At 32.0% G+C, this 14557-nt stretch overlaps 1 protein-coding gene across 1 annotated transcript; it reads left to right on the forward strand.

Annotated features, from left to right (window-relative positions):
- Positions 1-5830: 5830 nt before the first annotated feature.
- LOC134684763 (uncharacterized) lies at positions 5831-13754 on the forward strand. Its single transcript, XM_063544069.1, has 4 exons — positions 5831-5897; positions 6773-7282; positions 11748-11910; positions 13591-13754. The coding sequence occupies exons 1-4, from the start codon at positions 5831-5833 to the stop codon at positions 13721-13723; spliced, it is 873 nt and encodes a 290-aa protein (XP_063400139.1). The 3' UTR covers positions 13724-13754.
- The last annotated feature ends 803 nt before the right edge of the window (positions 13755-14557 follow it).

Below are 14557 nucleotides of genomic sequence, written 5' to 3' on the forward strand. Positions count from 1 at the left end.
TAAAAATGTCAAAAACAGGGGTACAGCAGTCAATATTGTGTTATCATCTTAATATCACTATAAAAACAACAAATGTTACGAAGAAGCACAACATACATCAAATTTAACATACTCATTTTGCTTTTCTTATACGACTTAATTTATCTATTCAGTCTACACGTAAAGGATAGAAGGTTTTCATTACGGATGTAAAATTGCGCGTTTGGAAATCGCACAGGTAGACATAAAAATAATTAAGAACTTCTTTTGATTGTGGAATTATGCTCATTTCATGAGTGAGATTTCGTACTTTTCAAATAGTCCATATAAAGCATGATAGCATATTGTTTTAGGTCTTGATCGTGTGAATTATGCTTGATCGTTGCCGACCCGTCACCGAGATACGACTTACCTTCCCGAATGATAATTTCACTGTACGTAAGACCAGCAAATTTATTTCTAATTATACAATTGAGCAGGCACAAAACAGAATAATACCATTGTGAAGGGCGATTTTAGGATTAACCAAAGATCACTATCAGATAAATGGATGGTAGCTGGATCAGGAGTCAGTATACTAGAATATGAATTTGAAAGATCTAGTGGTTTGGGTCATTCTACAACAGACGAACGACATAATGACGACTCTACGAAAACACAAAAAGATTTCCTTTAACAGCTTTAAAGGATTTGTAAAGTGATGAACGAGTCTGGAAATTTATTTCTGGAAGAGTCTTCAGACTTGTAAACAAACATACTTCATTTAGGAAATTGTTGATTCGGAAACAGGTAAGATATGTAAATAAACTTCAAGATATTGGTCCAAACCATACGAAGATCTTTTGAAGTAAATGTTCAACCTCTTTGTCAAAAACAAAGCTAGAAAACCTTTAAAGTGATTGGGATATCTTTTCTAAACTTTTCATTTCTTGTCACAGTAGACAATTTCACTTCGAATATTTCTTTATCTATAAAAAACTTAACTGATCCTCCGTCTTTATCTCAGTATGTCACTTGAAATAGTGGTATTAAATCGTTGCAAATGGGTTTACTTGAAACATTCTGCGATTTGCTGATCCAAATTCGGACGCATTTATCATTGGTGGGGTAGAAATGCTTAATTCCAGGTCACAAAGTTGGGCAAAAATATTCAGTGATTATACTAATGATGTCATACTGCCTTATATAAAATCTTGCATCGATACATATTCAAAAGTTGACATTGTATTTAATATTTACTAAAGGTTCTTGTGGCAGATGGAAAGGTGTTGGTTCTGAAGAACAACAAGGGTTTGTAGCAGTTTTATCTGAGATGACAACGAAACGAAATTGTTCAAGTTTCTTGCTGACAAAATTGCTTCTTGAGAGACTAATACAAATGTGTATGTTACTCATGGTGAAAATATTCGACTTTTGATGGCTTTCTGTACGTGACATATTAAATGCGTTTGACCCTTGTATAGCTGCTCTTACTTTCGTCCATGCATTCAGTGGATGTGGCACTTTGTCGTGCGAAAGACAAGAGGTCAGCTAGGCTCACAATGGATGTTTTTCCAGATGTAAATGACGTTTTTGTTTGTCTTATGTTTGAAGCGATGCGAATTGTTTACCAGGAGGCAGCGGCATTGTGATGCAATTCCGCCTACAAGAGGTTCTTTTCCAGAGCACATCAAAAGAGAAGTATATCAAGGAGGAGTTGTTTGAGCTCAGCCTGATGTATGTATTCGACAAGTACATGTACCAAGTCATAACATTGGGATTGGATGAAAGAAAGAATCAATGACATTTGGAAACCAAAATGGACTTCTTTGTCTGCCGTTGTACCTTGTGTCAGGAAATTTTGAAATGCGAGGTTGATAAACCAGCTGTGTTGGTAAATGTAGATGCTACTGTTCTGGCCTTCCTTGTTTGGGTTTTTGTATATGCAACTATCAGATAATTATAAGATAAGCAATCTGTCTTTCTAACCAAACTAGGCATTTCAACTTAACAAAAAGTGTTATCACTTGTTAAATTGATGGAAATAACAAAAATATTTTCAACGTATTTGGCGTCATTTATTAACCGGAAGTCACTATTTTTTTCATATATGTGTTGTTTTGGCGTACTTAGGAACTACTTTTAACGTTTTATCATAATTTGCATTGGATAATACCTATAACACATCTTTCAAGGATTAACATCCTTTGTGAATTCGGTTGAAAGTATAAAAAATGATTTTTTTTTAACTTTTTTTGCTGGCATTTTGAAACCGGAAGTACCTTTAGTTTCATTAATGTGTTGTCTAGTCGTAATTAAGAACTGTCATTTATTTTTATATCAAATCTAACATTGGCTTTTACATATAAGACACCTTTCAAAGGATTAACGAATTATTGCCTATTTGTAATGAAGCCATTTCCGAAATGTATGGTGGCCATTTTGAAAAAATAAATTTTTTTTCTGGCCAGCAGCGGATTTTTTTTAAGTACCATTTTGTCAACTGTTATACCAAATTTCATGCTTGTATCACGATTTGCACAATTATGTCCATAATATCTCCCACTATAGGTGAATCTTTCAGTATAATTACTAACAAACGTTTTACCGTCGACCACACTGTTATGAATTTAATTCTATTGTCTAATGTCAAGAATTATATATAAAAAAAATAAGATGTGGTATGATTGTCAATAAGACAACTATCTACAAAAGACCAAAATGACACAAACATTAACAACTATAGGTCATCGTATGGCCTTCAACAATAAGCAAAGCCAATACCGTATAGCCAGCTATAAAAGGCCCCGATACGACAATTTAAAAATAAATAAACGAGAAAACTGACGGTCTTATAGTTTATGTAAAAAGATGAACGAAAAACAAATATGAACAGGAACTCTATTTATATGTCTTTTACAATCCAATTAATATATTCAATTGAAGAAATAAAGTAAACTATTCTTCATATTTAAGATAGTACACAATCTTTGAATTCAAGCTTTTAAAAACTAATAAATTGTTAACTGCACATCTTAACAGTTTATCTGCAATACATGTGACTAATGGTCATGCCGGGGCAAAAAGAGTGTATTTCAATTTCCTTACATAAGGTTGGCTTTTTGTTCATCAATCCCAGGAAAAGGAAGTCAACTCTGGAGTATCAGTATGAATGTAATGGTATACACTATGTTTTTGTCAGTATATGTAAATAAAGGCAACAGTATTATACCGTTCAAAACTCATAAATCCATGGACAAAAAACTAAATCGGGGTAACAAACTAAAACCGAGGGAAACGCATTAAATATAAAAGGAGAACAACGACACAACACCGAAACGCAACACACACACAAATGGACCAATTGCAAGCATCAGACAAAATCCCACGAGAATAACAAATATAACACCAAAACCAAATACATGAATTTGGGATAGACAAGTACCGTGCCACGTCTTATCTTAACATCTCAAAAGTAAGAGTTAACAAACGACACAACGATAAAATGCAACACACATAAAACTGCAATTTGTATATTAAAGATATGAAAACAGGTGAACATATTTTCTTTAGAATTATTCGATAAGGCTTCTAAATTTTATGTAAAATGATTGTGGCCGGGGATACAATAAACAAGCTCCATCCGAAAATACTATACCACATGACTTCAATCAGGGACAGGGGAAATTAACTGTTGTCCGATGAACTTGTCGTGTAAATAAAACGCAAAATAGTAATCCCCCTTTCATTGTACCGGTTGATAGGTTGATTTTACTTCTTAAGTTTGATTTGGTCAGTTCTACGTCTAGAATTGATTTGGTCAGTTCTACGTCTAGAATTGATTTGGTCAGTTCTACGTCTAGAATTAATTTGGTCAGTTCTACGTCTAGAATCGATTTGGTCAGTTCTACGTCTAGAATCGATTTGGTCAGTTCTACGTCTAGAATCAATTTGGTCAGTTCTACGTCTAGAATCGATTTGCTCAGTTCTACGTCTATAATTAATTTAGTCAGTTCTACGTCTAGAATTGATTTGGTCAGTTCTACGTATAATTGATTTGGTCAGTTCTACGTCTAGAAATAATTTGGTCAGTTATACGTCTAGAATTGATTTGGTCGGTTCTACGTCTAGAATCGATTTGGTCAGTTCTACGCCTAGAATCGATTATGTCAGTTCTACGTCTAGAATCCATTTGGTCAGTTCTACGTCTAGAATCGATTTGGTCAGTTCTACGTCTAGAATTAATTTAGTCAGTTCTACGTCTAGAATTGATTTGGTCAGTTCTACGTCTAGAATTGATTTGGTCAGTTCTACGTCTAGAATTAATTTGGTCAGTTCTACGTCTAGAATTGATTTGGTCAGTTCTACGTCTAGAATCGATTTGGTCAGTTCTACGTCTAGAATCGATTTGGTCAGTTCTACGTCTAGAATTAATTTAGTCAGTTCTACGTCTCGAATTGATTTGGTCAGTTCTACGTCTAGAATTGCTTTGGTCAGTTCTACGTCTAGAATTAATTTAGTCAGTTCTACGTCTCGAATTGATTTGGTCAGTTCTACGTCTAGAATTGATTTGGTCAGTTCTACGTCTAGAGTTAATTTGGTCAGTTCTACGTCTAGAATTGATTTGGTCAGTTCTACGTCTAGAATTGATTTGGTCAGTTCTACGTCTAGAATTGATTTGGTCAGGTCTACGTCTAGAATCGATTTGGTCAGTTCTACGTCTAGAATCGATTTGGTCAGTTCTACGTCTAGAATCGATTTGGTCAGTTCTACGTCTAGAATTGATTTGGTCAGTTCTACGTCTAGAATCGATTTGGTCAGTTCTACGTCTAGAATCGATTAGGTCAGTTCTACGTCTAGAATCGATTTGGTCAGTTCTACGTCTAGAATTAATTTAGTCAGTTCTACGTCTAGAATCGATTTGGTCAGTTCTACGTCTAGAATTGATTTGGTCAGATATATCCATAGAAAACGTTTAAGAACTCTTTGTCTTAAATAAAAACAGTCAAAAGAATATAATATATATTAAAAAAAAACATTTCTCGTTGCTCTAAACCAACATAATCTGGTATCTTGACCACCTTTCTAAATCAATATCGACAGATAAATTACCATCATTTAGGATCCCCTAGATTATGTGCAATGAACATTTACTATTATATGGGTCAGTTACTTTTCTTCGTCAAAAATTAATTTAATTTTTCGACGCGATCAATTGCAATAGATTTTTTTTTTCAAATTTTAATTTCTTTTTGTCGTCTGCTTGACTAAAAGGGACCAGACAATTTAAAAAAAAAATAGTAACGTACCTCCAATCCTAACACTTTTATTTGAAGATTCACTAAAATTGACATTTCAAAATTTCCCGTGTTACCATTGTTACTAGCTGTAATGAAACACGACCACTTTTGGTAAACACATTGACATAGTTTTGTTATTATAAAATTATTGCAAGTATCACATGTATCATTTAAAAACCGAAACTGAGACTGCTGTTCACTTAAGGTTAAACAATTCTGGTCTTTATTTCTGCGCTGCTCATTCAAAATTTTCGTTTTTTTTTCATGTTGTTCAATATTTATATTTTATTTTTTAAATGTCCGATACACACGAGGATACTGATTATACGCGTTATAAATATGCTGTACTTTTACCATCAATATAAATCCCAAGAGGAGAAACGTACTGTTTCTAGTTGTAACTGTGACAAAAGTAACCACGTGTTAAATTCCAATCATTTAGCTTTCAATCATATTTAAAAAAAATAAAACATCGATCAATAATAAATAAACATCGAGTATATAAGGGGACATCCTTGATGTAAAGTTTGCATACTGTTAAGATTTTACTGGAACATATGAACATGTTGAATATGGTTTTCAAGACAGAACAGATGTTTGAAATTCTACTGCTATGTTTCCTTACTTCTATAGTTGGTGGTAAGTTGAGTTTTGATTTATATATTTATTTCGCTACTCAAAGGCCTTTGAAATGTCATATCTTAATATCGAAACAGTTCTTATATAACTCATTTTAACAACATAATAACAAAGCTTTAAAAAGGATTAAATACTTGAGAACTAGTTGATATTCAAGAAGTCATAATTGACTATTGCTTCAGTACCCTTATTATCCTACTGACATGATTTAGTTAGTTTATGGCAAAAGGAAAAATTGGAAAAGGTATGTTTGCCTTTATGATAAACTTTTCACCGAGGGTAACTGGACCTGACGAGAACAACTGAAGGTCACAGAACAAACTTTTTTTCAATATTTGTTGCAGGTCAGGAGCCTGTAATTACTAAATTAATTAACTGTCGTTTATTTTGCATGTATTGTATTTGCATCAATTATGACTTTTCCTACATTGCTATGACCCCAATTAAGCATCAGTTTAGTTATTTTTTGGTCCATATTCAAAGACAAACAGTACACATTAAATATATAAGGGAGCAAAAAAAAATATAAGGCAACAAATCAGTTGAAAGTTTACAAAAAAGGAGATATGACCTCTGAAAAAACAAGATATCAATTGAATACATCAAATGATCAGTCCATCTTATCACCATTCACTTGTGCGGTATTAATTTTAATATCCATCTGAACAGAAATTCAAATAACTTCATGTTTATATCTGACTTAAAATTAGTGGATATTATACAAAAAATCATCAGAGTTATAGATGGATAGTAAATCAATATCAGATTGAATATTCACCGAATGCATCTTTCTTTATCTTTCTATATGTATGTATATGTAAAATATAAGATGTATTTACAATGTAACTTATAAAATGTTCGTTTATATATTGAAGGTTTACAGATAACAACCAATGTATCGACCCCTAAGGTGGACTCTGGGATTGATGCATTTACTATAGCTGATATTATGAACTACACTATTGACATAAACAAGTTTAACCTGGACCTTAGTGGAATAACATCGTTAGTGTTTGAAGTAAAGGCATGCATGTATGCACATGTCCTTCTGTCAAGTTCTGATGTCAGAAAATCGTCAGAACCATTGTATGAGATTATCATTGGAGATTATAATTACCGTTCGTACATTGTCTACCGCACAAACGATTCGCTCAGTTCTGAAAGCCGCACATTTAAAAACGTTAACACCCCGGATATACTGAACTGCACTGTTTATCTACCATTTTGGATTAGATGGGCGGGTGGAGAAATAAAATTAGGAACTGGGGTTGTTGTCAGTGAAAACGTTTTGGGAAGTTTGACTAATACAGATCATTTTGAAGTGAGAAGTATTGGAGTATTTACAGACAAGAATGCATCAGGAAATTGGACAATACAACTTGAAGGTATTTTCAAAATTTGAATTCTATTTGCTTTGTTTTTATTTTGTCTCAATTCATAAAATGCCTACGAGGTTTATGAAATATATTTTTCATTGATGAGAAAAAACGTTTGCATCTGTTTTTTCTTTTCGATTTAAAAAGGTTCTGTCCAAATTTGATTTTCATGTTTTGGTCTTGTCCGTTTACAACTACAATCATTTACTTAACGTATCTTTACATTGTTTCTGAATGTTTAGTGGAAATGGCATGTATTACATTTTCATTTACATCTTGGTGGATTGATCAAATTTTATACAAATATATCTCATTCGATTTATTTCTTTTTTCGCATCAAAATTGAAAAATCGATTCAAATAGTTATCAAAGGTACCAGGATTATAATTTAGTACGCCAGACGCGCGTTTCGTCTACATAAGACTCATCAGTGACGCTCCTATCAAAATATTTATCAAGCCCAACAAGTACAAAGTTGAAGAGCATTGAGTATTCGAAATTACAAAAAGTTGTGCCAAATATGGCTATGGTAATCTATGGCTGAGATAAGAAAATCCTTAGTTTTTTTAAAAAAATCAAAGTTTTGTAAACGGGATCTTTATAAAAATGACCACATTATTAATATTCATGTCACCACCGTAGTGTTGACTTCCGGGCCGGTGATAACCTCGGGGACGAAACTACCGCCAGCAGGGGCATCGACCCGGTGGTGTAAATAGTTATCAAAGGTACCAGGGTTATGATTTAGTTTGCCAGACGCGCGTTTCGTCTACATAAGACTCATCGGTGACGTTCATATCAAAATATTTATTAAGCCAAACAGGTAAAAAGTTGAAGAGCATTGAGGATCCAAAATTCCAAACAGTTGGGCCAAATATGGCTTAAGTAATCTATGCCTGGGATAAGAAAATCTTTAGTTTTTCGAAAAAATCAAAGTTTTGTAAACGGGAAAATTTATAAAAAATACCACATTATTGATATTCATGTGAACACCGTAGTGTTGATTACTGGGCTGGTGATACCCTCGGGGAAGAAACGTCCATCAGCAGTGGCATCGACCCAGTGTTGTAAATAGTTATCAAAGGTACCAGGATTATAATTTAGTACGCCAGACGCGCTTTTCGTCAATATAAGATTCATCAGGTTCGCTCATTTCAAAATATTTAATAAGCCAAACAAGTACAAAGTTGAAGAGCATTGAGGATACAAAATTCCTAAAAGTTGTGCCAAATTAACTAAGGTAATCTATACTTGGGATAAGAAAATCCTGAAATACAGTTGCACATAACATTGAATAATACATGCTTACAATTGTGATACCCGCATTCTGAATTTAGTGGAGGGGTTACTATATTCTCACGACAGCCAATATGTCATTATGAAAATATACCAAAAAAAATGTTTTTGTTAAAAAAAAATTCACATACAATGTAAAATGAATATATTTTGTTCAATAATTGTAATATGCATGTGCTCACCAAAACATTCAAGCAAAACTGTATAAAAAATAGCATTTCAGTGCATTGTTTGAAATTTGATTACATATCAACAGACAAGATGGACGTGGATAATTAGTGTTGTAATTTAGTGTACACTTTTTATTGGCGATTGATTACGCGAGGCGACGAAAAACAATGAAAAGGTAAATTTTTGCTCGGAGCCTGTTTTATTGTTAAAACTTATTTGTTTTAATTTCAAAGACTTTTTTGGGGGACAAGAAATCGTTTTGTGAGGTCTGATTGGATTGATTTTTTGATAGATGGGATGTGTGAGATTATTTGCAGTACATCTATTTTGTACTAACTTGGGTATGTCAAAAATACAATTGAACATTTTTTGTCGAAATTCTAAATATAGTCATCACAATTCGAAGTATTCAAACTCTGATACTATAAGGGTTAATGTAACACTTTTTAACTCTTCCAGGAGGAGGAGAAAAATCGATTAACTCAACAGTATTTTTACTTGTTATTTCAATAACAACAAATACACATTCAGCTTTCAACAGATAAAAGAATACAACGGGTGGTCAATATCAAATGTAGTTGACGGTTCAAAGGACTGATTCAGACTGTCATGTTATTCTGCAGGCTCTTATTAGCCTATTTTCGCACTAACGATGACGTTAAAAAAATGTCAAATTATGCAATCAAAGGCAAAGTTTCTTACGTCATTTGGTTAGTAACGTTTAGAAAGACATACATATTTTGTAAATCTTTAATAAAGAAACTCATCAAGTTTTCCTTATTGTACCCTTCTTGTCCGAGTTGTATTTCTAAGCAAATAAAACTAAGAGAACATTTCAATATATTCTATCAAAAATATAGACAATGTTAATGAAAAGGGAGGCACACTCATAATAAATAATAAATTTTCTAAGCATTGATAAGGTATTAACTTGAACAAACAATGATTTTGTAACAAACCTAGGATTGGTATAAGGCTGTTTATAATCATCATGCAGGAGGAGTGGAATCAACGACATTGCAGAGAAACAGATTTGTAATAAACATAACAATGATATTTATTTTAGTAGTATTTTGACGTCTTCTTTCAATATTATAAACATCAAATACTCATTCAATATTCAACAGATAAAACAATCAATCGGGTGGTTAATATAAAAGGTAGTTAACGGCTCAAAGGCTTGATTCAGAATGTCATTTATCTCTACAGGCTCCTATTTATGTCTTTTGGCACTTACTATGGCGTTAGAGTAAACAACTAATCGTCCAATCAAAAGCAACGTTTCTTACGTCTTTTGGCTAGTAACGTTTATAAACACATGGAGATATGTCTCATTGGCACTCACACCACATCTTCCTATATCTATCTACATATTTCATTATTCTTAAGGAAAGAAACATTATTAAGTTGTCCTAACTTTGTCCTTCTTGACCGAATTATGTTTAAAAGCGTTTAAAACTAAAAAGAACATTTCTACATAAAGCTATTTTTAAACGGACAGTAAATTCCTTTCTCGATACGGCGTGTGAACTTGGGTGTAATTTACATAACCTTTCGCATTAGATATAATGCTTAAATCATTTAATGAGATCAATGAAAATCCTATGCTATCATAAAAAAAGACAATATTAATGAAAAAGGAGGCACACACATAATAAATACGCAACTTATTTGCATTGATAAATTGTTAACTTAAACAAATAATAATATGAGATCGCAAAGTGAAAGTACAAAACGGTGTCATGGCAGATGTAAACAAGTTGAATCTCACGACGATATTTGTCAAAATAAACTCTATATGACGGGATAATCAAAGTATTTCATAGGTAAACATTACCAAGATATACATATAAAACTGGCCCTTATCGTTTGCAAAGTACAAATAGTTTAAATGATGAGTATGAAAATCTATGCATTTATCAGTGTTTGTGCACACCCGAGAAGTTGACCAACCGGCAATATTCAAATAAATATATGTAATATACAATAAATAATACGTAAGATAATAACAATTATCAGTCCAGATTTGTCACAATATTGAGATCGGGAAGTGAAAGTACAGAACGGTGTCACTAGTACTGCGGATGTAAACACGTTGAATCACTATTTAACAGGATATTCAAAGTATTTCATAGGTGACCGTGACCATTGCCAAGAAATACATATAAACCGGCCCATATCGATTGCAAAGTATAAGTGGTTTAAATCCTGAGTATGAAAGTCAATGCATATATCAGTTTTTGTGCACACCCGAGAAGTCGACCTACCCGGCAATATTCAAATAAATATATGTTTATATAGAATCAAAAACACGTTAAATAATGACTATTATAAAGGTCATATACACACATTATAATATACTTTTTTACATAATTCTTGGATTTTGTATAATTATATGATTCAATTCATTCGAAATAAACAAATGTTTTCTTTGGAATTACAATTTCTATATGCATAATAAAGGTGTATCGTGCGCTATTTGTTCAGTTTTATTATATTTGTTATAGCCACATGAATGTCAATTTTTCATACAGTTTTGTAAAAAGTGCATGTATAGCTAAGAATATACCATTTTCATTGTTGTTTTTTTCTATAGAATTAAATTTTATGATTCATAATTTAGTATGTACATAAGCATACTAGTTTGTGTGCAATTTGTGGATAGAACGTAACAGATATGAAGCAAAACAATTCAAAGAAGTGTACTTCTGTATCTCATGTCTTTCATACATGCAAAAAATAAAGCTTTTAAATGACATAACAGAAACATTATAAGCTAATATTCTTTGACAAAATCGCGTGATCACTTGACCATAACATTTGCAGTTTAACATTATTTTTTAGAAATATGTAACTGCACACAACTTTATAGTGCGTAACATTTATGTTTAATTGGAATGATTTCGAAACCAGTTACCTTCGTAATGTTCGAGAAGAAAACGTCTTCATATGCGATAGGATTTTGAATTATGCTTTCAAATAAATTGATAAAACAAATTTGATACAGTTTCAGACAAATTTGCTGGATATTTTGACAACTGCATGAAGGATAATATCAAGTCTGACATGGTTGTTATCGATGATATTCAATGTTCAGAAATGAGATGTGCTACCAGATGTGGAATGTCAAAGACCTGTATGGGGTACAATTTCAATAGCGCCATTAGCAAGTATGTGTTGTCAGAAACACTTCTTTACACTTACATCTTCTTTTATTTAAAAACAAAATTATTCGTTTAGTTTGGATGCACAAATTATGTTTTAAAAGACATGTATTCGTTTAGTTTGGTTACACAAATTATGTTTCAAAAGACATGTATATGTTTAGTTTGGTTACACATATTATGTTTTTAAAGCCATTTATTAAGTTTGGTTACACATAAGGTTGGCACTTGGAATGTATAAAAAATTACTAATGTCATACTAGTTGTTTGCTATACTTTTGTAAAACCTTGACTTACGATATTTGAAGTAAGAAAATCGCTCTTTTTGGTCTTAAATATAGAAAACAAAAGGCACATTTTAAAGAAGACAAGAAAATTAAATGTTTATTCGATGATACATTTAAAAAGGATATACATAAGTGGCACAGTGGTACACAAAGGTGACAATTAAAGATGATTATGACAATGTATGATGTAAGGTATATTTTAAGGATTTTGTTTAATCAATAATTCAAATGTTTTACTATATAAGTCGGACGGGCATTTTATAAAGAAGCAAATAAGCTAAACACATATATTCCTAGGCCATGGAGCTCCTCTTTAGATATTTGATTTTTGAAATATGCAAGGAAAGGTTGACTCGGACTTTTACTTATATTTGCATTTGTTCTATTTGGGTCTCAAATCAACAGAAAAAAATTTTAAATCTAATTTCAGCTTTAATTTTGGTTAATGAACTTAAATGAGCTATTAAGTCTTATATGAAAGGATAAATGGATGTTATGGGGCAAAATTGTATTGTATGGAAAAAATACCAAGGAGTCCAACGAACATATATACAGTTAATTTGTTACTGAAAATATTGTTAGCAAGGCTCATAACTAGTTTTTTGTGTATTGAAAACACCTTATTTTGTGTTGAATAAGGTGACTACATTCGTTTAGTTTTGATATTTTGTTTGCATGAATGTTTGTTTTAACTATATTAAGATAATAAAACAATATTGACCTCTAATAAAAAAATAAGCTACAAATATTGATAAGGCATGGAGCTACTTTTCAAGCAATTTGATGGTTAAAATATGACAGGAAAAAGCTGACTCGGAGTTTTACCTTATCATTGTTAATTTTGGTTAATGAACTCATATGAGCTATTTATTTTTATATGAAATGATAAATGGGTGTTATTTGGCAAAATATTTCACCTTGTATTTATTGTTGGGAAAAAGGAGTCCAAAAATGTGACAAAAATTCCCAAGTACATATATGCAGTAAATTTGTAACTAAAAATATTGTTCACAAAGCTCAAAACAAGTTGACTATGAATTCAAAGCACACCATTTTGGTATTCAATAAGGCGAATGAATGCGTATTATTTTATTTTATTTTTTTGCATGATTATTTGTTTTTATGGTGATTTAAGATTATATCACTTGTTGACCTCTAAATATTTTTTTTTACATTAATACCTTTTAAATCTGTGCTCACAAAATGTTGTCAAAATAATTGTATGTGATACATATGTTACTACCTAGTTCAGGAATATCATAGTTGTTTTCCATTTGTATGAAGTGTTTGAGTTTTGAATATACCATTTGATAAAGACTTTCCGTTTTGAATCTTCCTTGATTTTAATTTACTTGTTATCAAAACCAAAGTACAAAAGCAGTTATTTGATATATTATAGATGTGAACTACTCTGGTTTGGATCAGACGTTGTAACAGACATACCACATCACATTGAAGCCGGATGGAGATTCTACAGTAAATGTTTCAATGGGAAAACTGTCTGTCTTGGGTGGTTTTATTTAGATGACTAATGAAAGAAAATAGTCCTTGATTAGGATATCTTTTGATTTTGTTTTTAAATTCTTTGCATAAACTTAGTGATTTATTATTTAGAATTTATAGACAGTTGTAAACTAGCGGTGATCGAATAAAGTGAATCTTTTTAGAAAAAAAAAAAAAAAAAAATTTACTTGCAACTTTACAAATCGAGATCGAGTGGTTACATAGGGTAAGCGGCTCCAGGCACTTATTTTCCATAAATCCTTGCTTCAAAAGATTTTGCGTGAAGGACATACGACTTTCAATGAATCCTGCATAATGTAAATATGTCTGCTCATATATCGATTTACAATTGAGATACGTCAATATCACACGATGAAGTGGAGTTTTTCTGCTGGGGAATGGGAAGTTATCAGTGGGTAAGGTGAAATAATCACAATTTCACAGCTCTATTTTGAAGTATTCCTTCTGTGTCAATATTAAGAAAAAAAAGATCCAAACATGCTTATATAAGTAGTATTATTAGTTCAAACTTCACTTGGATCTATGAGATCCTATAACAAAAGGTTATGTCGGTAATTAAGTGACATGATATAATCAATTTATCGGTAAGTGATATGTAAAAAAAGTTTAACATTTCTCTTTTCCTTTCATTTTTTTACTAATATATATTAAAGACTCAGACTCCTCTTCAACTGAGTTTTACTGTGCGTATTTGTGTGCATTTGTTTTTTTTCTTCTATATTGGCTAGATGTATAGGGAGAGGATTGAGTTCTCAAAAACATGTTTAACCCCGCAGCAATTTTGCGCCTGTCCCAAGTCCGCAGCCTCTGGCAATTAATAGTCTTGTATGATTTTCAATTCT

The sequence above is a fragment of the Mytilus trossulus genome, chromosome 9, assembly GCF_036588685.1.
Source record: "Mytilus trossulus isolate FHL-02 chromosome 9, PNRI_Mtr1.1.1.hap1, whole genome shotgun sequence".
NCBI classification, from domain to species: Eukaryota; Metazoa; Mollusca; class Bivalvia; order Mytilida; family Mytilidae; genus Mytilus; species Mytilus trossulus.